The sequence below is a fragment of the Geotrypetes seraphini genome, chromosome 13, assembly GCF_902459505.1.
Source record: "Geotrypetes seraphini chromosome 13, aGeoSer1.1, whole genome shotgun sequence".
In the NCBI taxonomy this organism is placed as follows: domain Eukaryota; kingdom Metazoa; phylum Chordata; class Amphibia; order Gymnophiona; family Dermophiidae; genus Geotrypetes; species Geotrypetes seraphini.
The window spans coordinates 29,747,164-29,774,868 of NC_047096.1; the positions used below are offsets into that span (position 1 = coordinate 29,747,164).

The 27,705-nt window shown below is 42.9% G+C and overlaps 2 protein-coding genes across 2 annotated transcripts in view; both read left to right on the plus strand.

Moving 5' to 3' along the window:
- The first annotated feature begins 573 nt into the window (after nucleotides 1–573).
- On the plus strand, nucleotides 574–9,875 carry LOC117347583 (nicotinamide N-methyltransferase-like). The gene is made up of 3 exons (XM_033918701.1): nucleotides 574–727; nucleotides 5,624–5,831; nucleotides 8,610–9,875. Exons 1-3 carry the CDS (start codon nucleotides 574–576, stop codon nucleotides 9,058–9,060), a joined length of 813 nt encoding a protein of 270 aa, XP_033774592.1. The 3' UTR covers nucleotides 9,061–9,875.
- Nucleotides 9,876–13,858: 3,983 nt separating this feature from the next.
- LOC117347584 (nicotinamide N-methyltransferase-like) overlaps nucleotides 13,859–27,705 on the plus strand; it is a 41,139-nt gene continuing 27,292 nt past the window's right edge. Inside the window, exons 1-4 of the mRNA XM_033918702.1 lie at nucleotides 13,859–13,932; nucleotides 15,117–15,355; nucleotides 22,822–22,874; nucleotides 23,405–23,642. Coding sequence (XP_033774593.1) covers nucleotides 13,859–13,932; nucleotides 15,117–15,355; nucleotides 22,822–22,874; nucleotides 23,405–23,642 — 604 coding nt within the window. The remainder of the gene's footprint in view (nucleotides 13,933–15,116; nucleotides 15,356–22,821; nucleotides 22,875–23,404; nucleotides 23,643–27,705) is intronic.

Consider the following 27,705-nt stretch of genomic DNA (forward strand, 5'->3'; position numbering starts at 1 on the left):
AAACTTTGCCAAATGTTCTTCTGCAATATCACTCACAAAGATGTCAAATAGAGCGGCCCAAGGATAGCCCTGCAGCACTTAAATAATAACATTCTTTTCCTCTGAGCAAACTCCATTTACTACTACCCTTTGTCTACTTCCATGTAACCAGCTTCTAATCCAATTTGTCACTTTAGGGTCCATACCAAATGCACTCAGTTTATTTATCAATCGCCTGCGTGACACCATATCAAAAGCTGTACTAAAGTCCAAGTACACTACATCTAGCTCCCCTCCCATATCCAACTGTTTGGTGGGATTGGTGTGCTGTAGTCCAATCAAGGAAAGTCATATTAATGCCCTTGAGATAGAGTCAACACAGGCATATGGCTTCTCACTGCCCCCAGTTAACAGTTTACTATCTAAAGTCAGATGAATGCAATCTGTGATAATATTGACATGCTTCAGAGGACATCTGAATCATCAATATTTGATTAGACTATAGAGTAAAGGATATTTAAACATTCTCATTATAAAAGAGGCAAGCTGCAGAGCAAAGGGACAAAGAGTTTTGCCAGGCTCTGAAAGGACAGAATGGAAGCAGACTTCAGCATCTCTACAGATTACCAGGAGCATTTTAACCCCAGGGACTATCTGGAGACTTACTATGGTGCTGGATCAGGGCTTTTCTTTTCTGATGGCTACTTGCAGTTTATCTTGAAAAATTTGTTTAAAACATTTACCTCAGGTGGGTGGTACTATCTCTTTCCCTTCCAGGACTAGAAGTATCAATTCAATTAGAGCAGGATTGTCCCACCTTTTCTCTATCGGGGGCTACATTTTATATGTAACATTCAGAGGGCCAAAACATGCAGTGTCGTATTTTTCAGCATGTTTCATCAGATAGTGGCACCAAGAGAAAAGTGGGGAGAGAACTGTATACATCAACATGTGGCGATCTTGAGTTTCAAATCATTTACTGAATACTACATACGTAACATAGTAACATAACATAGTACATGACGGCAGATAAAGACCCGAATGGTCCATCCTGTCTGCCCAACCTGATTCAATTTAAATTTTTTAATTTTTCCTTCTTAGCTATTTCTGGGCAAGAATCCAAAGCTTTACCCCGTACTGTGCTTGGGTTCCAACTGCCGAAATCTCTGTTAAGACTTACTCTAGCCCATCTACACCCTCCCAGCCATTGAAGCCCTCCCCAGCCCATCCTCCACCAAACGGCCATATGCAGACACAGACCGTGCAAGTCTGCCCAGTACTGGCCTTAGTTCAATATTTAATCTTATTTTCTGATTCTAGATCCTTTGTGTTCATCCCACGCTTTTTTGAACTCAGTCACAGTTTTACTCTTCACCACCTCTCTCAGGAGCGCATTCCAGGCATCCACCACCCTCTCCGTAAAGTAGAATTTCTTAACATTGCCTTTGAATCTACCACCCCTCAACCTCAAATTATGTCCTCTGGTTTTACCATTTTCCTTTCTCTGAAAAAGATTTTGTTCTATATTAATACCCTTCAAGTATTTGAACATCTGAATCATATCTCCCCTGTCTCTCCTTTCCTCTAGGGTATACATATTCAGGGCTTCCAGTCTCTCCTCATACGTCTTCTGGCGCAAGCCTCCTATCATTTTCGTCGCCCACCTCTGGACCGCCTCAAGTCTTCTTACGTCCTTCGCCAGATACGGTCTCCAAAATTGAACACAATACTCCAAGTGGGGCCTTACCAATGACCTGTACAGGGGCATCAACACCTTCTTCCTTCTACTGACTACGCCTCTCTTTATACAGCCCAGCATCCTTCTGGCAGCAGCCACTGCCTTGTCACACTGTTTTTTCACCTTTAGATCTTCGGACACTATCAACCCAAGGTCCCTCTCCCCGTCCGTGCATATCAGCTTCTCTCCTCCTAGCATATACGGTTCCTTCCTTTTATTAATCCCCAAATGCACTACTCTGCATTTCTTTGCATTGAATTTTAGTTGCCAGGCATTAGACCGTTCCTCTAACTTTTGCAGATCATTTTTCATATTTTCCACTCCCTCTTCGGTGTCTACTCTGTTACAAGTCTTGGTATCAACTGCAAAAAGGCACACTTTTTCTTCTAACCCTTCAGCAATGTCACTCACAAACATATTGAACAGGATTGGCCCCAGAACTGATCCCTGAGGGACTCCACTATTCACCTTTCCTTCCTTTGAGCGACTTCCATTAACCACCACCCTCTGGCATCTGTCCGACAGCCAGTTTCTGACCCAGTTCACCACTTTGGGTCCTAACTTCAGCCCTTCAAGTTTGTTCAACAGCCTCCTATGAGGAACTGTATCAAAGGCTTTGCTGAAATCCAAGTAAATTACATCTAGCATATGTCCTCGATCCAGCTCTCTGGTCACCCAATAAAAAAATTCAATCAGGTTCATTTGGCACGATTTACCTTTTGTAAAGCCATGTTGCCTCGGATCCTGTAACCCATTAGATTCAAGGAAGTACACTATCCTTTATTTCAGCAAAACTTCCATTATTTTTCCAACAACTGAAGTGAGGCTCACCGGCCTATAGTTTCCTGCTTCATCCCTTGACCACTTTTATGAATAGGGACCACATCCGCTCTCCTCCAAATCCCCAGGAATCACTCCCGTCTCCAGAGATTTGTTGAACAAGTCTTTAATAGGACTCGCCAGAACCTCTCTGAGCTCCCTTAGTATCCTGGGATGGATCCCGTCTGGTCCCATCGCTTTGTCCACCTTCAGTATTTCAAGTTGCTCATAAACACCCTCCTCCGTGAACGGTGCAGAATCTACTCCATTTTCTCATGTAACTTTGCTAGACAATCTCGGTCCTTCTCCTGGATTTTCTTCTGTGAACACAGAACAGAAGTATTTGTTTAGCACATTCGCTTTCTCCTCATCACTTTCCACATATTGGTTCCCAGCATCTTTTAGCCTGGCAATTCCATTTTTCATCTTCCTCCTTTCACTAATATATCTGAAAAAATTTTTGTCTCCCTTTTTTTACATTTTTAGCCATTTGTTCTTCCGCCTGTGCTTTCGCCAGACGTATCTCTCTCTTGGCTTCTTTCAGTTTCACCCTGTAGTCCTTTCAGCTCTCCTCTTCTTGGTTTTTTTATATATCACGAACGCCAACTCTTTCGCCTTTATTTTCTCAGCCACTTGGTTGGAGAACCATATCGGCTTCCTTTTTCTCTTGTTTTTATTGATTTTCTTCACATAAAGGAAACAACAAGTATTATAATCAAGTTTGCAGATGACACAAAACTATGTCGGGCAGTTGGGTCACAAAAAGAAAGTGAAGATCTCCAAAAGGATCTAAACCAGCTGAAGGAATGGGCGGAAAAGTGGCAGATGATGTTTAACATAGACAAATGCAAGGTGATGCACCTGGGTAAGAAAAATAAGGCGATATCACCAAACTGGGGTTCATTGGGGGACCATCATCGTTTTTCACTGTCCCCACGACCATCCACCTAAATATTGCATGAAATTCCAGATAGAAAAGACTTATCTGTGGATAGGATGGTATGATGTCAATAAAGACCCTGAGCGGTGAATAAATTATCTCGTGTTTGTAGTGTGCTAAAAACAACCACTGTTACTCCTCCATAATATGTCCTTGTTCCCCCGACTTGAGTTTCGAGGACTTTCTTCTTCAGGGAAGGACTCTATTAGAACAAACATACAGTGAAGTAAATCAGTGAGATTATTACATATACTAAATCTTAAAACCAATGTGAACAGGAACCTGCTAATACTATTTATCTACTCAAGGTAAATATATACCGTAATAAATCTATCTCAAATCATCAAATCTCATACCTGTTACCGGCTCCACAATTCGGCTTAGTGCCGAGAGCTGGGCTGAAGTGAACTCAGACCGCAGGAAAACTAACCTTAAATAGGACTAATACGTGCCTAACGTCACCATCAACAGCGGAAATGATGTCACCAGGGGGAGGTGAAAACAGAGGAAAAACAATACAGATTAAAGGGACAACCACTCGATCTCGTGATTCAATCCATTTGGTATTAAAGTATGCCATTCATAAATGAACCTTTGTTCTTTTCTGATCAAAATTTTTGAGAGGTCACCATCAAAGTTCTTAATTTGTATCAACACGGTGTACCTCAAATCATGGATTGAGTGCGATTTCTCCAACCAATGACCAGTAAGAGGAGCAGAAACTCTTTGATTACGAATACCACTAATGTGTTCCGTTATCCTGACTTTGATTCTGCGGGAGGTCTGTCCTATGTATAATTTGTGAGAAGGACATTTAATACAATAAACCACTCCCACAGAATCACAGTCAGTCCCAGAATTGAGCTTAAAGTTATTGCGCTTCGCCCCTGGAATATTAATCTGAGAAATATCCCATACATACTGACACAGTTTGCATTTACCACAAGCTTTGTGGGGAAGTCCTGAATGAATTTCACGTGTGACAGGTCTGTATTTCAATTTTTCTCCTAGGTTAGAAGCCCTGGAGAATGCAAATTTGGGTTTGTTTTGCAAAGCTTTATGATATTGCACTATGGGCCAGTGCTTGAGGATAATGTGTTTTATATCATTACTGTTATTGGAATTCGGCATTACACATACCGTCTGTTGTTGATATTTAAGATTCTTGCTCTTACTGTTAGTTGTCATAACCCATGGGCGATGGCAAATTTTAGCCCTTTTCCATGCCCTCTTAATGATTTTATGTGGGTAACCTCTCTCCAGAAAATTATTATACATGATAGAAGCCTGAATGTCAAAGTCTTCCTCAGAGGAACATATCCTTTTTATCCGAAGAAATTGTCCAACCGGAATACTATTTCGTAAAGGACGAGGGTGGAAACTCCGATATTGTAGGAGAGCATTTAGGTATAAACATATAGCTATAAACAATTATAAGACTTAACAACGGCAACTTAAAATCAAAAAGTTTTGCCGTGATGAATTCGATTTCACGAAGGGCTACATCTACCCTTGGATGAATAGAAATTATTTTTTAATTTGCGAGCCCGTGGTTTTAACCCACTTTAAACCCGCAGGTTAAAACCATGGGCTTGCACTGCGGGGAAGGGCAGGAGAGTCGGGGCAGAGAGCAGAGATAGATATTGAGGGGTCCCCCTCTCTCACTCTGACTAATAGCCAGTAAATCCCATGTTATCTAGGAATTGTCTTCTTAGCCATTAATGGTAAGTCCTGTCATTGGCTGACAACAGCCTGCAACACGGAAGTAAAGTAGTGTTCTCTGATAGGCCCATAGGCCCATGATATGGGAGTCTCTGCAGACATACCCTCCACCTAACTTCATGGGCAGGCCTAATTGAGCTTGGGTTGTCATGTCTCAACTATACTCAGGTCACTGTCCCATGATCTCACCTAGAGTAAAGAGTCCAGCTCCACATTGCAGTGCTCTTAATTCTCTTAAAAAAAACCAAAAAACCAGTTCAGGACTGGTTTGAACAGCTAGGAAGCAAAGTCTAATTTAACCTAACTTCCCTATAGGCTGCAGGCCCAAAACTACCCCAAAGTTAACCATAACATTCTCAGGGCATTTTAGGGAATGTATTCAGAGCTCTGTTTCAGAACTTCCTATTTTAAATCTTTTAAACCAGGTGGTGTACATGGGGACATTGCGATAGAAATTGGCTCTGGTGCTTCTATCCACACATTCCTTTCAGCCTGTGAGTCCTTCAGAGAAATCATTGCCACAGATTACTCAGACCGAAATCGGCAGGAGTTGGAGGCATGGCTGAAGAAGGAACCAGGAGCATTTGACTGGAGTGCAGTGGTGAAGCTCGCATGTGAGATGGAAGGTGACAGGTATGGAGACGTGGAACAAAAGTCATTAGCATTGTGAGAAACACACAGTCCTCTGGATTCTATGTTTATTTATTAGGATTTATTTAACACCTTTATGTATGGCCTCCAAAGATGCGTGTGCAAATCTATGTACTTTGCAAATTGGCATGCTGAACTTTAATTGTTCAACAAACTAATCAATGCTGATATCTGGCACCTAACCAGCAATTATTGGTACAAATTAGAATTTACTTGCACAACTTTCTAAGTGTATTCTAGAAAGTAGCGTGTGTAAATTCTAGAGTAGGGGTCTCAAAGTGAGCATGGCCAGGAGAGGGGCACGAGCTGGTCATTGGTGATCCTAAAAGTTAGACACACTGGTATAGAATATACCTGATCTGTGCACATCTTAGGTGCAGACATCTAGGCCTGGTTTGCAGCGGTTTACATGGCTGCATATAAATACTGGACATGCTACTCAGATTCTATAAATTGAAACTAACTCTAGAGGTGGTTTATAGCAGTGTTTTTCAACCTTTTTACACCTATGGACCGGCAGAAATAAAAGAATTATTCTGTGGACCGGCATCGGTCCGTGGACCGGCGGTTGAAGAACACGGGACTAAGTCGTAAGCTAGACCCCGCCCATCTCTACCCAATCTCCACCCCAGACCCCGCCCCCATAATAGTACTAATTGCACCTTGTACGTCCCGTGCCTCATCTGGAAGCCTTCCCTCTGACGTTGCAACGTCAGAGAGAAGGCTTCCGGTTCCGGCTGCTGACTCCACTCCATAATTTTCATCACTGAACCTAGTGTTTCACTTTGGAAATCGCTGCTCCAGGTGGTTCCTGAAGGAAATCGCTGCTCCCGGCGTTGTACGGAGAAAATCTCAGGTCAGGTTATTGACGGTTTATTATCTTTTTCAGGTCTATTTTACCGAAAAACCGCAAATAACATGCAAAATTTTTTTCCGGTTTTTCGGTATTCACAGCTATGTTCTGCCCGCATACCCCGTGAATACGGAGGGTGAAGTGTAGTTCAATGCCAGCAGCATTAGGGCCACTCCCTGTATTGCAGGATTCTAATAAGAAATCTTTATTATTTGCCTGCCTGGCCTTATTAGACACCTGGGCCTTTAACAGCCTTGGTCCCCTCTTTTCTTTTTTAAATGCCAAAGAGGCCCAAATAAAAGCCACCACAACAAAATGGAATAAGCCGAAATTCCAAAAGCAGAAATGTAAACACTCGGGCTTACCGGCCTGGTAATGATTTGTCATGGCAAAACAACAACAAAAACAAAAGGCCCATAGGCCTCGGGTTACTTCCCAGTCACAGCAATATCCTTGTCATGTAGTTTCGTAGCCTAACATAATGGCAGATCTCTCGAAGGCTCAAAAAGAAAAATGTAATAATGCACAGAAATCAATTAGTCAAACATTTGGAGGGAGGGAAAGTTTTCTGTAATGTGTGGATCTAATAATCAATAACGCACAGTTCAGTCCAACAAAACAAGAGCCTGCCTGCCTGGCCTTATTAGGCACCCGGGCCTTTAACAGCCTCAGTCCCCTCTTTTCTTTTTTTAAATGCCAAAGAGGCCAAAAAAAAACCCAAAACAAACAAACACCACAACAAAATGGAACAAGCAGAAATTCCAAAAGCAGAAACATAAACACTCGGGCTTACCGGCCTGGTAATTCCACAGTCGATGCCTCCCTCTAGTCTTACAGTTCTCCACAAAGAAAGGGGCATTTTATTTGTCAGACTAAAACAACAACAGTCAAGTCGTTTTGTACTTTTCCAACAACAAGCAAAGCAGACCCCCACCTGCAGGTACCCGGGCCTTTAAGAGCCACCTCGGGTTCTCTTTCTCTCTCTCTCTCTCTCTCTCTCTCTCTCTCTCTCTCTTTTGAATTGCCAAAGAGGCAAAAAAAAAAAAAAAAAAGCCGAAATTCCAAAAGGAGAAACGGAAGCACTCGGGCTTACCTGCCTGTTATTTCCAAAGTCGATGCCTCACTCTTATCTACAGTTCCCAACATGCAAAAGAGATGTTTATTTGTCAGGCTAAAACAACAACACCACATACGGTCTCAGGACACTTCCTGGTCAAAATGATATTCCAACAACAACAGCAAAAAAAAAAAAAAAAAAATTATAATGAAATAAAGCAGGCCTTATTAGGTTCCCGGGCCTATATACAGCCTCGGGTTTTACCCCACCCTCTCTTTTTGAAATGCTTAAGAGGGCCAAAAAAAAAAACCCCAACCATAAGCCGAAATTTCACTAAGGAGAAGGGAAAACAAAGCAAGCAAACAAAACTCCAGCACATTATAGAGTTCACAAATCATGCCTTGTATCTTACATGCAGGTCCTAGGTCCGGAGACCTTGACTGTGGAAGAATTGCTGAATTTGCCCTTTTATTTATTTATTTTTTTAATTTAAAAAAACAACAACAAAAAACACTTTGCTTTTTCACAAGTGTGTGCTTGAGCTAGCTTTTTTTTTTTTTTTTTTTAATGTTTATGTGCGCCGCTCCCCCACCACCCACCCAATGGGGTGGCTCTTTGGGGCTCTTTGAGGCACACTCTTTCCCCCTTGAAGTGACAGCGAAGTGTGTTTTGGATACTATCGAGGATAGGAACCAGGTTCTAGGATGGGATGGGTTGGGGCGGGGGATGTTCTTCCAATTTTAAGCGTTTAGGCGAGTGGTATCTTTCTACCTGCAATTTGCCTGCATCAGCTATTCCCATTAAAAAATGACATGAAGATGATTTGGATAAAGATTCTTTTCCTTCACAGGGACAAGTGGATGCAGAAGGAAGCCAAAGTGAGAGGAACAGTCATACGTCTTCTCAAGTGTGATGTCACTCGGAGCAACCCGCTGGAACCGCTGCTGCTGCCTGCAGCAGATTGCCTGCTCTCGTTTTTGTGTTTGCAAGCTGCTTGCAAGGACAAGGACTCTTTCTATTGTGCTCTGAAAAATATCTCATCATTGCTGAAACCAGGAGGGTATTTAATAACAGGTGGAGTACTAGGATCTAGTTGTTACACAGTTGGCGAGAAAAAATTCTCTGGTTTTCCCTTGCACAAGGAGTTTTTAGAGAAAGCAATACCTGAAACAGGTTATGAGCTTCTGCAGCTGATCACTCAGCCTCATATTAATCCAGCTCCCATAACTCTGGCAAATTATTATGGACACTTTTTCATTCTCGCACGCAAGAAAGATGATAACCTGCCTCCTAGAACATGAGTAAATAGAATGCAAACCTCATCCAGTGAAGAGTTATAGAATAGTACCACTTGCACCTAAAACTTAATTGCTTTAATGGCATTTAATCGGGACTTGCTATCAATAATTGGTCATTATACATGCTAATTGTCATTAATTTACAGTTATGAGCATATGTTAAGGGCCAGGGTCTGTATAGGACACCCAGTCTCAGCAGCTGTCTAAGTGGCTTTTGAAAATTGCACACCGGCATCCTATATAGAATTGCATCTTTTCTAATGGACAGACGCCTAACCCCACCTAACCACCTCAGTTCTCTAACCAGCATCCATTTCACAGGCGCTGGTTAGAAAATTGTGTTGCCGCTGAGCTGGTCGCCGCAAGGGAATCTCTCTGAGGTGATCAGTCTAGCGGCCGTGGCAAGGAACCTGTCTCACCCTGTGAAATTGGCTGTCAGGAGGGATGTCCACTCTCTCCTGCCAGAAACCCTGAAGCTCCCTCCTGAATATCTGTGGCAGGAGGAGTGCCCAATTTCTCCTGCCACCACTGTGTCATCCCACACCCCAAAACATCCCCAGGCAGGAGGGATGCCCACTCCCTTCTGCCTCTACCCCTGAGACATCCCCAGGCAGGATAGATGTCCACTCCGTTCTGCTGTTGGTCACATCATCTCCTGAACCCAAGACCCCCCCTGCCAGCCCCTGCAACTCACCTTCTATGATGGCTGGCAAAAGGGATGCTTATTCCCTCTTGCCGGCAGGCACGTCTCAACAGAATGGTGGACCTTCCCCTTCCTGGTGCATCCAGAGATACACTAGTGAGGGGCCTAAGGCTGATTGGCACCTGGGCTAATAGGAGTCTTAGATCTCTCTCTAAGATTCTAATTGACCAGATCCCTTAGGCCACCCCCCTGGGAGTAGCCTAAGGGATCTGGCCAATCAGAGTCTTTAGGGTGGGGGAGGTGGCAGGAGGGAGTGGGCATCCCTCTTTCCGATGGATGTCTCAGTAATGGCAGGAGGTATTGGATATGCCTGCTGTCATGGACATTCAGAGATAGAAGATTTGGGGGCTCTAGCAGGAGGGAGTGGGCATCCCTCCTGCCCTCAAACTTCACGGGGGGGGATGGGTTCCCTTCTGCAGCTGCTAAACTGATCATAGCATAGAGATTCCCTTGCTGCGATTGGCTTAAAAGCTGCATGTGTTTGAAATTTAGACCAGCATTTTGCTGGCCTACATTTCAGGTGCCTATCGCAGTCCTAGGGAGATGCCTAGGGCCGCCTATGCTTGCCTAAGGCCACTTCCGGGTGAAACCATGCCCACGCCGATTATTGGGTGAATTTAGGCGATCCTACATGTCTCCCTTTGCTCGCAAAAATGCCTACAATGTAGGCTATCTCCCTTGGAGTTTGGTTTTTTTTTCAAATGTGCATCCCAATTGGCTGGTTAGATAGTGGTAGGATGCCTACCACCGCCTACAATCGGGATGCCATTTACATAATTTGCCCCTATGATTCTTTTCCATAAAATATGCACATAAAACATCTCACGGTGAAATATGAAAAACTGTTGGCAGAAAACAGATCCTAAAGAAATATGATTTAATTGGGCTCCAATATAGCACCTTGACACTGGGGTGACAGTGGCTTTTTTTGAGAGTTCTAATGATGACTTCTAGTAACAGTTTTGTTTCTATTTTCTTTTGGGTTTTAGTTCTGTCACTGAGGATGTTCTGTGTTTCAATTGTATTTTTCTGCGTAAATCTTCATTAAAAAAGCCTGAACTCAAAATCACCGCTTGGTCTCTACAATTCCTTCCCTTCTCTCTGAGAGATCCTCTATGTTTATCCCATGCTTCTCTCTTTTTTTTTTTAACTTTATTTATCTTCATTTTACAAGTTAATAAAACAACACTTGAAAGGAAATATAACAATTGAAAAAGATACCAATAATCGAACTATAATTAATTCCACATTAGTAACGAAACCTAAAGTCCACACATGAGGAGAGAGAATCAATTACATCCAAGGGAAGTTGGATTCTAGGAAACAATCTAAATTAATTCAGATTACAGAGTACAGTTGAAGTCCATTAAGTAATGGCCTGGTTAGGTGATTCCATGGAGGTCTCTGGAATTCTTTTAGTTGCTTTACCCTCAAGGAAAAAATTCAATTGATCAGGTTCATAAAAAATATATCTGTTACTCTGATATGTAATGCAACATTTACAAGGGAACTCAAAACGGGTTGACAATAAGCCAGAAATTTCTTACGTCTGGCTTGTGTCCACTTCGATACATCAGGAAAAATTAAAATTTTGAATCCATGAAATTCCACATTATCAGTCCTATAAAATAGGCGAAGAATTGCATCCTTATCTTGAAGAAAAACAAAAGTCACCAATAAAATGGCTCTGCCCAGAATTTCCTCCTGAGATGTTTCCAGCATACCAGTGAGATCCAATTCTCCTGGTGCTGCTTCTCCTTTTTCTTTATCCTCTTTAGGCAAATTAATGAAATATAACTTTTGTAACAGTGGCATATTATTTTCAGGAAATTTCAGAACTGAATTTAAAAAAAGAATGAAATAGGTCTCTAGGTGATTGAAATTTGGAGACAGGAAAATTTAAGAATCTTAAATTCAAATTTCTATTTGCATTTTCCAAATTTTCTATTTTCCTAATGAGCAAAAGTTTTTCCTTCAGTTGTAAATTAGAAGAAACCTTCACTTCTGCCACTGTTTTCTCCAATTTGTCCATTCTATCAGACTGTTTTTGGAATTTCTCAAAAGTTTTAAATTGAAAATTAGTATTCTATACTGAGGCAACAAACTGGGAGCATACCTTATGCAAAGTTTCCAAACCACTCCAGATTGCCTCCATGTTGATCACCGCTGGTCTTATCAGGGGAGCAGGGAGAGACATTCCAGGGGGCTTCCCAGATGGTTTTGCCTCATCCTTCCCTGCTTCACTCCGGGTTCCAGTTCCTCCGAACTCTAAAGCCGGCTGTGGTGAAGTCGGCAAGCTATAGTCCATATCCAGGGTCAGGGGTGAAACCTGCAACGCTGATGGAGACATCAGCTCCGGCGCTTCCTGTGCTGTTGAAGGCGTCCCCGACATCGTCCCAGGACGCGGAGGAACTCCAGGCCCCAAAGGGCTAAGCAAAACTTCGCCCTCCAAGACCGAGGTCTGTCCACCTCGGTCAGCAGATGCGCCCACTCCGACTGGAACAGCCTGTCGCATCAAAAAAGTGGAAGAGGAGGCAGGAAGAACGCTTCTCTGCTTACCCCTGCGCTTGGTCATGCTAAGAGGTAAGATTCTGTGGAAAAGCTAGATTCGCTAGTAAAGTGCAGGAGCCACTTGAAAGCGTGACTCACTTTGTCGCCATCTTGATTCTCTCTAGGCCCCTTCTCTCTTTTTTTATACTTTACTTTTATTAAATTTGCTTTTTTGAATTCAAACATGATCCTTGTCTTTTCCACTTCCATTAGATTAGTTCTGATTTGGTCCCCTTTCACCCTCCATCCAGAGCCTCTTTTTTGTGAAAGGAGGCCCAGCTCCTAGCATTTAACTGTCACAGAGTACATGCTCTAAGCTCCTCTATGTACTCTGTGGCCAAGGTTGGGGTGGGAGTGAGGTGCTGTAACCAATGCAATTCACGATAGAAGCACATTATGTGATCGGATTTCTTCAGACCATATATGAGTCTCATTGCAGTATTCTAAATTATACGCAATCTAGCACAATTCTTCTTGATATCTGCCAAGTAAACAATGTTACAGAAGTCCAAATGACTTAGTACCAATGTCGTGAAAGCTGAAAACTCAAAAAAAGCTCTAAGAGTATGAAGTTTCCACAAAATATTGAACTCCCTTAAAGACAACTGTATCAACTTGGTTTCACATAATTTGATTTTGATCCAGAGTGATACCCAATATTTTAACAGTTGAGTAAATCAGATATTGCCTAGATTTCAAAGTGATAGAATTCTTTTCAATGTTCTGTTGAGGTGAGATGAAGAAGAATTTTGTTTTCTCAGAGTTAAGCTTTAATCTAAATTCTAACATCATAGAAACATAGAAACATAGAAAATGACGGCAGAAAAGGGCCATAGCCCATCAAGTCTGCCCATACCAATGACCCACCCCCCTTGACTTTACTCCCTTAGAGATCCCACGTGAATATCCCATTTTCTCTTACAATCTGACACGTTGTTAGCATCAATCACCTGCTGAGGTAGTTCGTTCCAATGATCGACCACCCTTTCGGTGAAGAAATACTTCCTGGAATCACCATGAAATTTCCCTCCCCTGACTTTCAGCGAGTGACCTCTGGTGGTTGAGGGCCCTATAAGACAGAAGATATCATCCATCCATCAATCACATTAAATGCTTCCTCTACTACATGAGTTATTTTAGAGAATGATGATATACATGGTAATATGATAGTGATGTCATCTATTTAGCTAAATAGCTTTAATCCTAAGTTACCCAACTGAGCACCAAGAGAAGAAAGATAGACATTAAACAAAAGAGGAGAGAGCGGCGAACCCTGTGGGACACAACATGGATTGGACCACTTAGCAGAATAAACATTATTCATTCTTACTTGATAAGTTTGAGAAGAGAGAAATCCCTGAAACCATGCATAAACATTATTTCATACTCCAATCATGTCCAAAAATTCCAGCTTTCTATGGTCCACTAACTAATAATGCTGTTATTGCCCTTACTAAGTAGTTTATGGAGAAAATCAAGAATCGCAGGTAACACAGTTTCTGTACTGTAATAAGGTTGAAACCCGGATTAAGAAGCATTTAACAGAGAATGACGCTCCAGGTCATTCAAAAGCTGAAGTTGGACCAGTTGGAGTTAGAGGCAGAGAAGAAGCCTCAGTTTAGGTCAGTAAGCCTCACTTCAGTTTTTGGAAAAGTAATGGAAGCGTTACTGAAAGAAAAGATAGTGAATTTCCTAGAATCCGATGGGTTACAAGATCCAAGGCAACATGATTTGACCAAAGGTAAATTGTGCCAAACGAATCTGACTGAATACTTTGACTGAGCAACCAGAAAATTGGATTGAGAACATGTGCTAGATGAAATTTACTTAGATTTTAGCAAAACCTTTGACGTGGTTTCTCATAGGATGCTCTTGAATAAACCTGATAGGATAAAGTTAGAACCTAAAGTGGTGAACTGGATTAGAAACTGGTTGACAGACAGACATCAGAGAGTGGTGGTTAACAGAGTTTAATAGAGGTGGTAAATAGAGGAAGGAAAGGTGAGTAGTGGAGTGCCTCAGGGATCGGTGCTGGAGTCAATTCTGTTCAATATATTTGTGAGCAACATTGTCACTCCAGTCACTCCTTATAGGGTATTGAGTTTTCCTCTCCTTTCAGGGTCCTTTGCAACCCCTCAAAAGGGTGTCTTTCTGGTACGTAATCTGAATGTATATGAGTAGCCATAATTCTTCCCAAGGCTATTCCCTGTTCTCAAACGGCCTTCCTATAATAGTTTCCTTCCAGGGAACTCTTCTCCAGATCTGAAGTTCTTGATGACGGGAGGTATATGCCGTCATACTAGTGCACCTAAAATACCATATGCATCAGCACCACAAACCATCCTCAGCACCCCCACCACCTAATCCTACTACTGACTTGAGATTAATCTCCCATCACCATAAAACACCATTGCACCACATATCAGCACCACAGACCACCGTCAGCACATTCATAACAGATACAACCACCCGCAGTACAAACCTCCACACCACAGTCAGCAGCAACAGCATAATATTCTACCACTATCAGCATAATTGTACACCATCACCCTATCCACCAGCATCACAAATCAACACTGGCAAACACACAGCAGATATTACCATCATCAGTACAAACCTCCTGCACCACAAAAAAACATCAATATAGTTCAATGCCAGCAGTATTAGGGCCACTCCCTGTATTGCAGGATTCTAGTAAGAAATCTTTATTATTTGCCCAATACCTGCCTGCAATTTGCCTACATCAGCTATTCCCATTAAAATCTGATATGAAGATGATTTGGATAAAGATTATTTTCCTTCACAGGGACAAGTGGATGCAGAAGGAAGCCAAAGTGAGAGGAACAGTCAAACGCATTCTCAAGTGTGATGTCACTCGGAGCAACCCGCTGGAACCGCTGCTGCTGCCTGCAGCAGATTGCCTGCTCTCGTTTTTGTGTTTGCAAGTTGCTAGCAAGGACGAGGACTCTTTCTATTGTGTTCTGAAAAATATTTCATCATTGCTGAAACCAGGAGGGTATTTAGTAACAGGTGGAGTACTAGGAGGTAATTATTACACAGTCGGCCAGAAAAAATTCTCTCCTTTTCCCTTGCACAAGGAGTTTTTGGAGAAAGCAATACCTGAAACAGGTTATGAGCTTCTGCAACCGATTACATTACATTACATTACATTTGTGATTTCTATTCCGCCTGTGCCTTGCGGTTCTAAGCGGATTACAGTTAAAAGAGATCAGGACATTACCGAGAGAATTACATTACAACGATTTAAGTAAATTACATGTTGTGGTATAGAAATACAAGTATAAGATATCTGGATTTATCGATAGAATAGCTTGACAGGGTTCAAGTAGTTACAAGGTTCAGTGGGGAAAACAATATAGGCAACTGAAGAAAGATACCTAACTTTGAAGGAATCAGTTGAGTGGATACCTAAGGGAGATGCTTATTTAGGAGGTTAAATGGATACCTAAGGGAGATGCTTATTTAGGAGTTTGGATATTTTTGGTAAATGAGGTTCAAGGGGATGACTAGTGTGTTATTTGCTGGGGAGAGTGCATGTGTGATTGGGGAGGGGAATATTAAGTAAGGACGTGTTTTTTGAAAAGAAATGTTTTGATTTCTTTCCGAAACACTTTGATGTCTGTTGTTTTGATCATCAGTTTGGTGATGGTGGGGTCAATTTTCGCTGCCTGAGTTGCTAGAAGGCTGTCGTAAAGTTTCTTACATCGGGTACCATTATGAGGGGGGAAGGTGAAAAGATTCTGAGTTCTTCTTGATCTGGGTAGTCGGTAGCAGCAAAGACGGTTGTTCAGGTAATTGGGGGCCATACCATGGGTTACTTTGAAAAGTAAGCAGTAGAGTTTGAATTGAGTTCTTGCTTTTATCGGAAGCCAGTGAGAGTCTACATAGGCGGGTGTGACGTGGTCGAATTTGCTGAGCGAGTAGATGAGTCTAATAGCTGTGTTCTGAACGGTCTGTAGTTGTTTTATCATAGTATTTGGGCAAGGTAGGTAGAGGCTGTTGCAGTAATCTAAGGAGCTGAGTATGAGGGATTGTACAATGATCTTGAAGTGTTCTTTGGAAAATAATTTTCTTATTTTTCTTAGGTTTCGCATGGTGAAGAATGCTTTTTTTATGGTTTTGTGTATTTGTGTTTGCATTGTGCAGCCTCTGTCTAGGTGTGTTCCCAGAATTTTGAGAGTATTCTGTATTGGATATTTGATTGTGTATACATCTAGCTCTGTTAGGGATGGTTTTTGTTCCTTCTCTAGTAGTAGGAATTTGGTTTTCTCTGCATTCAGTTTAACTTGTGGTTCGTCATCCATTTTTCTACAGTTTCCAATGTTGTTTTCAGACGTCCGTTGGAGGTGGGGTCTTGAATGTCGAAGGGGAGGAGGATGGTTATATCATCCGCGTAGCTGAAGGATGTAATGTTTAGGGCGTCTAGGGCCGTGCCTAGGGATGCTATGAAGAGGTTGAAAAGTATGGGCGATAGAGGGGATCCTTGTGGAACTCCGCAGGGATTTGACCATGAGTCGGATAGAAGATCATTTGACTTGACTCTGTATGATCTTGTTTTGAGGAATCCTTGGAACCAGTTGAGAACATTACCTGATATTCCTATGGCATCTAGTATCTGGAGTAGTATGGAATGGTCAACTAAGTCGAATGCTGCTGAAAGATCGAGTTGGATGATTAGTAACTTATTTCCTTTGCTGAGGTGCTGACGGGCTATGTCTAGTAGGGAAACCAGAAGTGTTTCAGTACTGTGATTGGTTCTGAATCCGGATTGAGTAGGGTGTAGGATGTGGTGGTCTTCTAGGTAATTGGCGAGATATTGTGCTACTAGACCCTCTATGAGTTTGACGTATAGAGGTATAGAAGCGATTGGTCTATAATTTGTTGGGCTGTCTATTGGGCCTTTGGGGTCTTTTAGTATGGGAGTAATTATGATTTCGCCAAGTTCCGGGGGGAACTGACCTTCCCTTAGGGTGGTTTGCAGCCATAGCGTGAGACCAGCTGTGAATTTAACCAGCCTCATATTAATCCAGCTCCCATAACTCTGGTATATTATTATGGACATTTTTTCATTCTCGCACGCAAGAAAGATGATAACCTGCCTCCTAAAACATGAGTAAATAGAGTGCAAACCTCATCGAGAGAAGAGTTATAGAATACTACCACTTGCACCTAGAACTTAATTGCTTTACTGGCATTTAATCGGGACTTGCTATCAATAATTGGTCATAATACATGTTAATTGTTATTAATTTATAGTTATGAGCATACCTTATGACTCTTTTCCATAAAGTATGCACATAAAACATCTCACGGGGAAATATGAAAAACTGTTGGCAGAAAAAGCAAACATCCTATAGAAATATGATTTAATTTGGCCCCAATATAGCACCTTGATGACTTTATCTTTGGGGAGGTGGGGTTTGAAATGGCTCCAGCCTGGGACCCTGGGGACTACAGGGCAAGCACTCTGACTGCTGAGCCACAACAGGGGTCCCTGTAGAGGTAGTACATTCAGCCAGTGGCGTACCAAGGGGGAGGGCGGGCGGGGAGGTCCGTCCCGGTGCACGGCTTGGGGGGGTGCACAGCCGGCCAGGTCCTCCAGCCCTTCCTTTCCCCTGGCTGTGCCGCTATAATCCTACCTCCCCCGCCGACCAGAAATATTTCTGACGTCATTTCCGATGTCCGGAATTGACGTTGGAAAGTTCTTGTCGGCGGGTGGAGGTAAGATTGCAGAGGCGGACCGGGAGAAAGTAAGGGGAGAGGTGTTTTATTTATTTATTTTTTTTCACAGTAGGTAGTGCAGGATGTAGGCAGGCAAGCTGGCTGGCTTTAGAGCAGCAGGAAGGGAGGGAGATAGGTAGGCAGACAGGCAGGCTGGTTTTGGGGGTGGAGAAAATCTGGAAGGCAGTGGGGGGGGACGTAAGGAGGCATTGGGGGCACTAAAGACACAGGAAGGAGGCACTGGGGGCACTATGGACATGGGAAGGAGGCACTGGGGGCACTAAGGACACAAGACGGGGCACTGGGGGCACTATGGACACAGGAAGGAGGCACTGGGGGCACTAAGGACATGGGAAGGAAGGAAGGAGGGAATAGAAAGGGACAATTGTTGGGCCTGAGTGCAGAAAGAAAGAAATGAAAGAAAGGATACACAGTCAATTAATAGATGTCCCCTTTTGATGAAAAAAATAAATGGTCACGTTACGTCTGACTTACTTTTTCTGCAGCAGAGTCGGCAGCTGCGCTGAGGTGCAGGAAGGTCCCTTGATGACTCATCTGCCGGCTCTGCTCCGGAAGAAGTAAGTTACGTCGGAAGAGGTGGACCTGGCAGAGCAGTCATTGCGGGACTTTGCCACAATTCCCTGCATCTGCTGGGTCCACCCCTTCCGACGTAACTTACTTCTTCCGGAGCAGAGCCAGCAGACGAGTCATCGCGGGTCCTTCCAGCATGCGGCTGCTGAGTCCACTCCAGAGCAAGCACGTCGGAGTGGGGTGGATTGGCAGCCGGCAGCTACAGTCATCGTGGGACCTTGCTGAATGAAGGGAGAGAAAGGAGCAAGATTGCTGGAATGGAAGAGTGGTGGAGGGAAAGAAAGGGGGCAGGGTGGTATGGAAAGGTGGTGCTGATAGAATTGATGTACAGAGAAAGGGGAGAGACATAAGGGGGAAGGATATTGGAGGGAAAGAAAGGGGGAAGATGTTGATTGAAGAGGGGTGGATGGCGAGAGAAAGGGCATCTACCAAAACAATAGACTCACTCCTTATTATAAACCAATCAAACAATCACTCAGTGCAAAAATTCTTTTTACAGTGGGAATTCTGATTCCACTTGATCAAACCGAGTACGTGGTCATGGGATTCTTCATTATTCTCCTATTGATAGAATTATTTTTTTATTTTTATATATATCATTTTTAAACTTCTTTATAACTTATTAAATAGATTTAAAAGTGTAGTCACTTATCTTAAATCCTTATCGGTTCCCCTTCCCGATGCGTTTCGAATTCCTTTTTCAAGGTCGGGGGAACTAGAAAGGAACATAAATATACATTATACCTTCTGCTACTTCTAAAAACTAAAAAAGTCATAAATAGCAGTCACTCACCGAAAAGATAAGGGTAATCTTACTCCAGTTTTCTGCCACAGGCTATCGGCATTAATTCTGAGTGTTTAAATAGGACCCTCCCCTTACGTCATACTCTCACCTAGCAACCATCCCGACGCATAACGCGTCACTCTAACAACATCTTATCACCGGGAGCCCACACATACATCAAGAATCCACCTGAGCCATCCAATCCGAGGCTTCATTCAGCCCGGAGGGGGCCATAGTTTGTAGTTGGAACATCCAGTGCAGTTCCCTAAGATTTAAAGTGCGCTCTATATTTCCTCCCTCCCACCCTACAGTAATCATGTCCAATATCCTCCATTTCAGATCTTTCAAGCCATGTTTACATAACCTCCAGTGTCTAATTAAAGGGGAAGCCTCACAGCTCATATTCACCCTAGACTTATGTTCAGTTAAACGGATCTTCACAGCTCTAGTAGTACGACCTACATAAAGTTTAGGGCAAGGGCATTGGATCAAATATATAACATGATCAGAGTTGCAATTCATGTTATATCTAGCAGTATATTGAGTGCCTAAAATCGGATGAATCCAATTCTCCCCTGCCATTACAAACGGACACCATTGGCAACTACCACATGGTTCATGACTCCCCATAGTTTTAGTCATATCCTCCCTGGGGATGTAGTGGCCCAAACTTTCCCCTAGGTTTTTCCCCCGATAATAAGAGCATATAGGGTACTCTATCAGGGAAGGGATAGCAAGCTGGACAATATGCCAATGGTTCCGTATCATACGAGCAATTTCTGGAGCCTGGGAGGAGAAATTTAGTTCTTAGAAGTAGCAGAAGGTATAATGTATATTTATGTTCCTTTCTAGTTCCCCCGACCTTGAAAAAGGAATTCAAAACGCGTCGGGAAGGGGAACCGATAAGGATTTAAGATAAGTGACTACACTTTTAAATCTATTTAATAAGTTATAAAGAAGTTATAAAGAAGTTTAAAAATGATATATATAAAAATATAAAAATAATTCTATCAGTAGGGGAATAATGAAGAATCCCATGACCACGGACTCGATTTGAGCAAGTGGAATCAGAATTCCCACTGTAAAAAGAATTTTTGCATGGAGAGAAAGGGCAGACATTGGATGGTAGTGGGGAGCCTATGCTGGATGGAAGTGCAGATGGGAGAGATAAGGGAGCAAATGCAGGAAGGAAATGGGAAGAGAGAAAGAGGGGATCAGATGCTGAATGGAAGTGGACAGAGAGAGAATGTACTAGATGGAAGGGTTGGAGAAAGAGGGTACATGATGGAAGGAAGGGATATATAAAAAGAGGGCACATGATGGGGAGAAAAGGAATGAGTTAGGGAAACACTGGAGGGGTGAGGGAAAGAGGTGGCAAGCTTTAGGTAGACAGTAAAAAAGGACATTGATGAGAGGGTAGTAAGAACGTAATCTAGACAGATGCAGAAAATAAATTGAAAAGGAAAATGAGGGAAAAAAGGGAAAGGGATTGCAGAGGAGAGGTGTGGGAGAGGGAAGGAGAGGAGAGAGATGCCAGACCAATGGGGGTGAAAGGAGAGATGGAAGGGGCATAGAAGGAGAGAAGATGCATATAGGGGAAGAGAGACGGCAGACATTGGATGGAAGGAAGAGAGTTACAAGAAGATGAGGAAAGCAGAAACCACAGAAGACAAAGGTAGAAAAAAATTTTCTATTTATTTATTGCTTTAGGAGACATGTGTCACTGTTTCTGTGGTGCACTGTATGCAGAGTCCAACTTCTTACTGGTTCAATTAACCTTTGTCTATGTATTTCTATTTTATCCCCCCCTTTTACAAAACTGTGGAGCGTTTTTTAGCGCCAGCCGTGATGGAAGCAGCTCTGATGCTCAAAATTCTATGAGCGTCAGAGCTGTTACCACCAAGACTAAAATCCACACTACAGTTTTGTAAAAGAGGGAGGGGTTAGTTTGTGATTACATATTCCATACTAGGCGAAGGTGTTTTCTGTGTTCTATGTGTTCGAAAGACATGGTTTTTTTGTTAGGATTGACTGCAGGATTGATCTGTACTAGTCTGGCTTGTTTAGTTTTACAATGGGTGTATTGATGTTGTACTGCTCACTGCAGTATGTTGTGACCAGGCAGACACGATGCCTGCCAGGGTCCCTGTTAGTTCAGGAAAAAAAGTAAAAATGAAAACCCGAGGTGGAATCAGGAAGGTGCATGTAAATCCTGAGACTGATAATTTATCCTGTGACCACCAGAGGGAGCCTGATTTATTTGATGAAGAATTGGGTGATTTATCCCCGAGCCACCACCGGGGGAGCCCAAGAGGTCCCAGCTACTCTGCTGACTCAACTAGAGTAGGGCGTTGCCCCAAAGTATTTAAACCTGCAGTTGAGAACAGACAGGGAGGTCAGCTAGGGAGAAGGTTTAAACCTTTTCTCCCTAGGGAGTCCCCGGGGCCAAGCAGGAGCGACCAGCCTATACCCATGGAGCTGTTAGAGGCTGGACAAGCTGAGGAGCTGCTATTTCCAGAAGAACAGCCCATGGAGTGTGAGGAAAGTCTGTCAGAGTACGCTCCTGATTTTTCTGAAGCCATGCAGGTAGACTGGGTCTCTACCAGCAAATAGTGAGTTGTGATTTTTGCTCTGGACTGTTTGGGACTATTTTTGTTTTGGTAAGCTGGGAGTGTGTATTGTTTGGGAGAGGTTTTGCTATCATCCTGGGCGGGAATTTTGAAAGCCTGTATTGAGGCCTTTCTTTTGCAAAACCTGACACTCTCCTATACTGGCAGTGAGCTGAACTGGCCAGAGGCTTTAATGGAACTTTGGACACTAGAGCTATTGAACAAATGCCTTGACCTGTGTTTGTGTTTTCTTTGAAACTGCCTGCTTGGGCACAGGCAGTATCAGCTCTAGGGAGAGCTAAATCCTCACCTGCAGCGAGGATTGAGTTAAGGCTGGGAACAAACCCAGAACTTTATTTTGTACTGTTTTCACTTGTTTCTTTTGATATTTTGTTTTTTTGCTGCTGTGGAAGAATTCTGACAAGTTTACAAGTTGTAATGATAATCTACTTACTTTCAAGAAAAGAATGAGTAAAGTTATTTTTCCATGAACTTTGATTGTGGTGCTTTGTGATTTTTGTTCCTGTTTAAAGTCCAGTCCTGCAGGGTGACTCCATTTTGGGTCACACGTCAGTGTGCTATTTTGTGGTAACCACTGGGAGTGCTATTGAGCCCTGTCCTGGGCTACAATGTAAGATGCTACCTTTTCCTAGGTACTCATGTGTGGCATGTGGCTTGTTACTAAAAGTCATGTTTTTCATACAGATGAGGGGGGTGGGGGGGTCAAAAAATGATTGGTCCCAGGTGTCACATATGCTAGGTATGCCACTGCATTCATTGCTGAGGGTTGGAGGTGGGATTTGATCTGGCTCCAGCCTGGGACCCTGGGGACTACAGGGTGAGCACTCTGACTGCTGAGCCACAACAGGGGTCCCTGTAGAGGTAGTACATTCAGCTGACTTTACCATTGCCAAGGGTCAGAGGCATGACAGGGGTCCCTGTAAAGGTAATACATTCAGCTGACTTTATCATTGCTGAGAGTATCCAGGTCAGAGGTGGGGTTTGAACCGGCTCCAGCCTGGGACCCTGGGGACTACAGGGCAAGCACTCTGACTGCTGAGCCATGACAGAGGTAGTACATTCAGCTGACTTTATCATTGCCAAGGGTCAGAGGCAGGGGTCTCTGACTGCTGAGCCACCTCTGTTATAAAATCGGGACCAGAATGTCTGTTTAATGAGAAATGGAAGGTTTCTAAGAAATTTTTATTACCAAGGAAAGCCATATTTATTTTTTTGAGACAGATTCAACACAAGCATTGACTTTGCACTGCTTCCAGTTAATAGTTCACTAATTAAAGTCAGATGGTTGCAACCAATGCTTGCATTGGTGTGCATCATGACATATTGGAATAAACAATTTTTGATTAGGCTATTATAATCAAACATCTTTATTATAAAGAGAGACAAGCTGCAGAGCAGAGGGTCAAAGAGTTTCACCAGTCTCCGAAAGGACAGAATGGAATCAGATTTCAGTACCACAAATTACCAGGAGCATTTAACCCCAAGGACTATCTGGAGACATACTATGGTGCTGAATCAGGGCTTTTAATTTCCGATGGTTACCTGCAGTTTATTCTGAAGAATTTGTATAAAACATTCACCTCAGGTGGGTAGTTCTATCTCTTTCCCTTGCAAGATTAGAAGTATCAATTCAATTTGAGTAAGTTTAGCTCACCTTTTCTCTATCGAGCGCCATGTTTTATATTTTGTAACATGCAGAGGGTCAAAACACAGTGTCATATTTTGTTGCATGTTTAATCAGATAGTGGCGGCATGAGGGCATGGGCGTCCCTTTTCCAAGGGGTATCAGGGGGAGGAGGAAAATTTTTCCAGAAGGTCTGAGCTGTCAAGCCTTACTTTCCTGTCAATGCCTGAGCCAATCAGCGCTCAGGCACTGAACGGAAAGTAAGGGTAAGACATCTCTGACTTGCCAGAAAATTTTACCCGCAAATATAAGACAGTGAGGATAGGGAATCACCAGTAATAATAGAGAATTGCCCAGAATGCTTGTTTAAATATTGATGACCTCGTTGTAATATATTTGCATGGCAGAGTTGAAGTCTGCCAGAAAGCTCAGAAAAGACCAAGTTAAGCCCTTTTAAGAATTGACCGGTAGAATACTTCCACGCTAAACCAGCTGGAACTGGTTTGGCAACCATCGTTAAAAGCATGGTGGGTTTTGGGAATCTCCTCAGAGAGAATTTTATGTCTGGCATATCTTGTAGGAATTTTCAGCTAGGGATGTCACCTAGCACCATGTTAATAATACAAGGCTGTTCCATTTCTAGGTTTATACTATTACATGCAAGAACTTGTAGCCTTGCACAGGGATGTCTCAAGGCAGTCTGCTGCCTGACATGAGGGAAGAGATAGCTCCCCCTAATGCACCCAAAAAAGAGGATCCTCTCAGAACTTTGTTGAGGGAGCAAAGTGTGGAGGTCACCTCACTCAGAATAGTGGTCAGGCAGTCGCCCAAAGATATAAAGAATGCGACCAAACTATACATAGTACTAGAAAAAAATAAAAATTATGCAATTCCTGATTATATCAACTAAATTATGTAGCTTGGACTAATATAAATAATACTGATCTCTGACTGTGCTCACTGGACCATCATGGTGGTAAATGCAAACATATATTTTCTTCTATAGAAATCTTTATCATTGCTGAGGGTTGAAGGCAGGGTTTGAACCAGACAGGAGTCCCTGTAGAGGTAGTACATTCAGCTGACTTTATCATTGCTGAGGGTCGGAGGCGGGATTTGAACCGGACAGGAATCCTTGTAGAGGTAGTACATTCAGCCGACTTTATCATTGCTGAGGGTCGGAGGCGGAATTTGAACCGGACAGGAATCCTTGTAGAGGTAGTACATTCAGCTGACTTTATCATTGCCGCCTCCAAAGATAAAGTCAGCTGAATGTACTACCTCTACAGCAGGGGTGTCCAATGTCAGTCCTCGAGGGCCGCAATCCAGTCTGGTTTTCAGGATTTCCCCAATGAATATGCATTGAAAGCAGTGCATGCACATAGATCTCATGCATATTCATTGGGGAAATCCTGAAAACCCGACTGGATTGCGGCCCTCGAGGACCGACATTGGACACCCCTGCTCTACAGGAACCCCTGTTGTGGCTCAGCAGTCAGAGCACTCACCCTTTATCCTCAGGGTTCCAGGCTGGAGCCAGTTCAAACCCTGCCTCCAACCCTCAGCAATGGTAAAGTCAGCTGAATGTACTTCCTCTACAGCAGTGGTCTCAAACTCATACCCTTTGCAGGGCCTTATTTTGAATTTATAGGTACTTGGAGGGCCTCAGAAAAAAATAGTTAATGTCTTATTAAAGAAATGATAATTTTTCATGAGGTAAAACTCTTTATAAATCTTTCCTTTTGGCTAAGTCTTAATAATAATATTGTAATTTATAGCTAATGAGACATATGATCAACTTTTATTTTACTTTTGTGATTATGATAAACATACCAAGGGCCTCAAAATAGTACCTGGCGGGCCGCATGTGACCTCCGTGCCACAAATTTGAGACCACTGCTCTATAGGCACTCCTGTCATGGCTCAGCAATCAGATCTCTCGCCCTGTAGTCCCCAGGATCCCAGGCTGGAGCCGGTTCAAACCCTGCCTCCGACCCTTGGCATTTGTTAATCTAATTTTATAAAGGCAATAGAGGTGTGTATGATACTTTATAAAATTGTCTCTCAGATTATGCCCCTAGAAATGCTTATATGGAGGTACATTTATTTTTTAGTTCAATCTATATTAAATTTGTACATTCTACAGAGAAATGCAACACACAAATTTATTATAAACATATGTAGACATACACCAGAGAATTCATAAGAGAAACATACCATTTCCCACCAAAAATGAAAATTCAACAGTGTGAAATCCTTCCAGTTCTTAACAATTGACTGTATTGCCACTCCAGACAGAATCAAGAACAATTTGTTTTTATTTACTTTCAGTAAGGTTGCTGAAGTAGCACGTGCTCTGCTTATCATCATACCATACGATAAAGGTTCAATCATTCTGGCATGATGTATGAAATAAAATACAAAGCATATTGGAAGTTCATATGCCTTTATCGTATGGTATGATGATAAGCAGAGCACGTGCTACTTCAGCAACCACTTCTTTTTTGCAGCTCCAACATGCATTAGACTTATTAGCATCCAATTTTTGTAAATTAATCGGAATCCACAATGTTCTATGGAGCACAAAGTAAAGAGTTTAAATCCATATCCTCTTCCAGTTTTCAGATGGAATCGAACATTGCAACTCCCTAGACCAAATAGATTGAAGGCCAGAAAGAGGTTTCCTGAATAGGTATGAGCATAGGAGATTATACCAGTTTGAAGCTTCAAGACCTTGAATCCCCACAGTATAACATATAATTGGCAAGCTTGGTTGGTCCTTTAAAGTATTGAATGGTGGTAAACCGACCTTAATAGCATATTGGAGTTGCAGCCATTTAAAACATTGAGAAAATAGTAAATCAAATTTCTATTACAAAGACATCAAACGTCCTTGATCCATCACATCATACAATGTTCTATCGTATTTTCACTCATATACCGCGCACCCGTGTAAAACGCACACACGGGTATAGCGCGCAGGAAACTGTAATTTATGTAAAGAGATTTTTTATACCGTGCACACCTGTATACCGCGCAGGCCGCCCTGACTCTCCTCTGGCCGCCCCGACTCTCCTCTCCCCCTTGAAGTCCTGTCCCCCCTTGAAGTCCTGTCCCCACCCTGAAAGCCTGATGCCCCCCCCTGATGTCCGATTCACCCCCCCTCCCCCCGCAGGACCGATCGCACCCTCACCCCGAAGGACCACTCGCACCCGCACCCCCACCCCGAAGGACCGCTCGCACCCCCACAGCATCCCCACCCCCCCATCATGGAGAAGCTGCCTACCATTGTCCTGCTGTCAGAGAAAGGGCAGGACCGCCGGAAGAGGAAGCAGCGCAGACGCAGGGCTCAGAGAAGGGGCGGGACTGCCGGCAGAGGAAGCAGCAGGACAACGGTAGGCAGCTTCTCCATGATGGGGGGGAGGCTGTGGGGGTACGAGCGGTCCTTCGGGGTGGGGGTGCGGGTGCGAGTGGTCCTGCGGGGTGAATCGGACGTCGGGGGGGGGGGGGAACTATGTAAAAAAAAATGTGTACAACGCGCTCAAGAATATAACGCGCATGGTTATACTCGTTTGTAAAATCGTATATAACGCGCGTGTTATATGCGTGAAAATACACTAATTCCTGCTTGCATCCAAATTTTCCAAAGGATCATAGAGCCATTGATGATAATTGCAGGGTACAAAATAAGAAAAAGCCTACTCTACACGAGAGAAGTCACAACATGTAAACTGGAAGGAAAAGACCTGTTGTCAATTCTGGGAACTATCTTAAACCTGCTGGCTTTCAAAGTTCGCACTACTTGATTAATATTGGTTAGATATACCAGGAATCTCTAGAGATTCAATAAATAGCTGGGGATGACTATCAGTTCATGGGAACTTGTTGGCGGAAAGTCAAAAGTTCACCAGGGCATATCAGGCATAAAGCACCCAAGAGTGCATGCAAGGATACCCATAAACATCATTTAAAGCCATCCACAAGCTTAAAAAAAAACAATTAATGTGTTAAAAATTCTAATAAA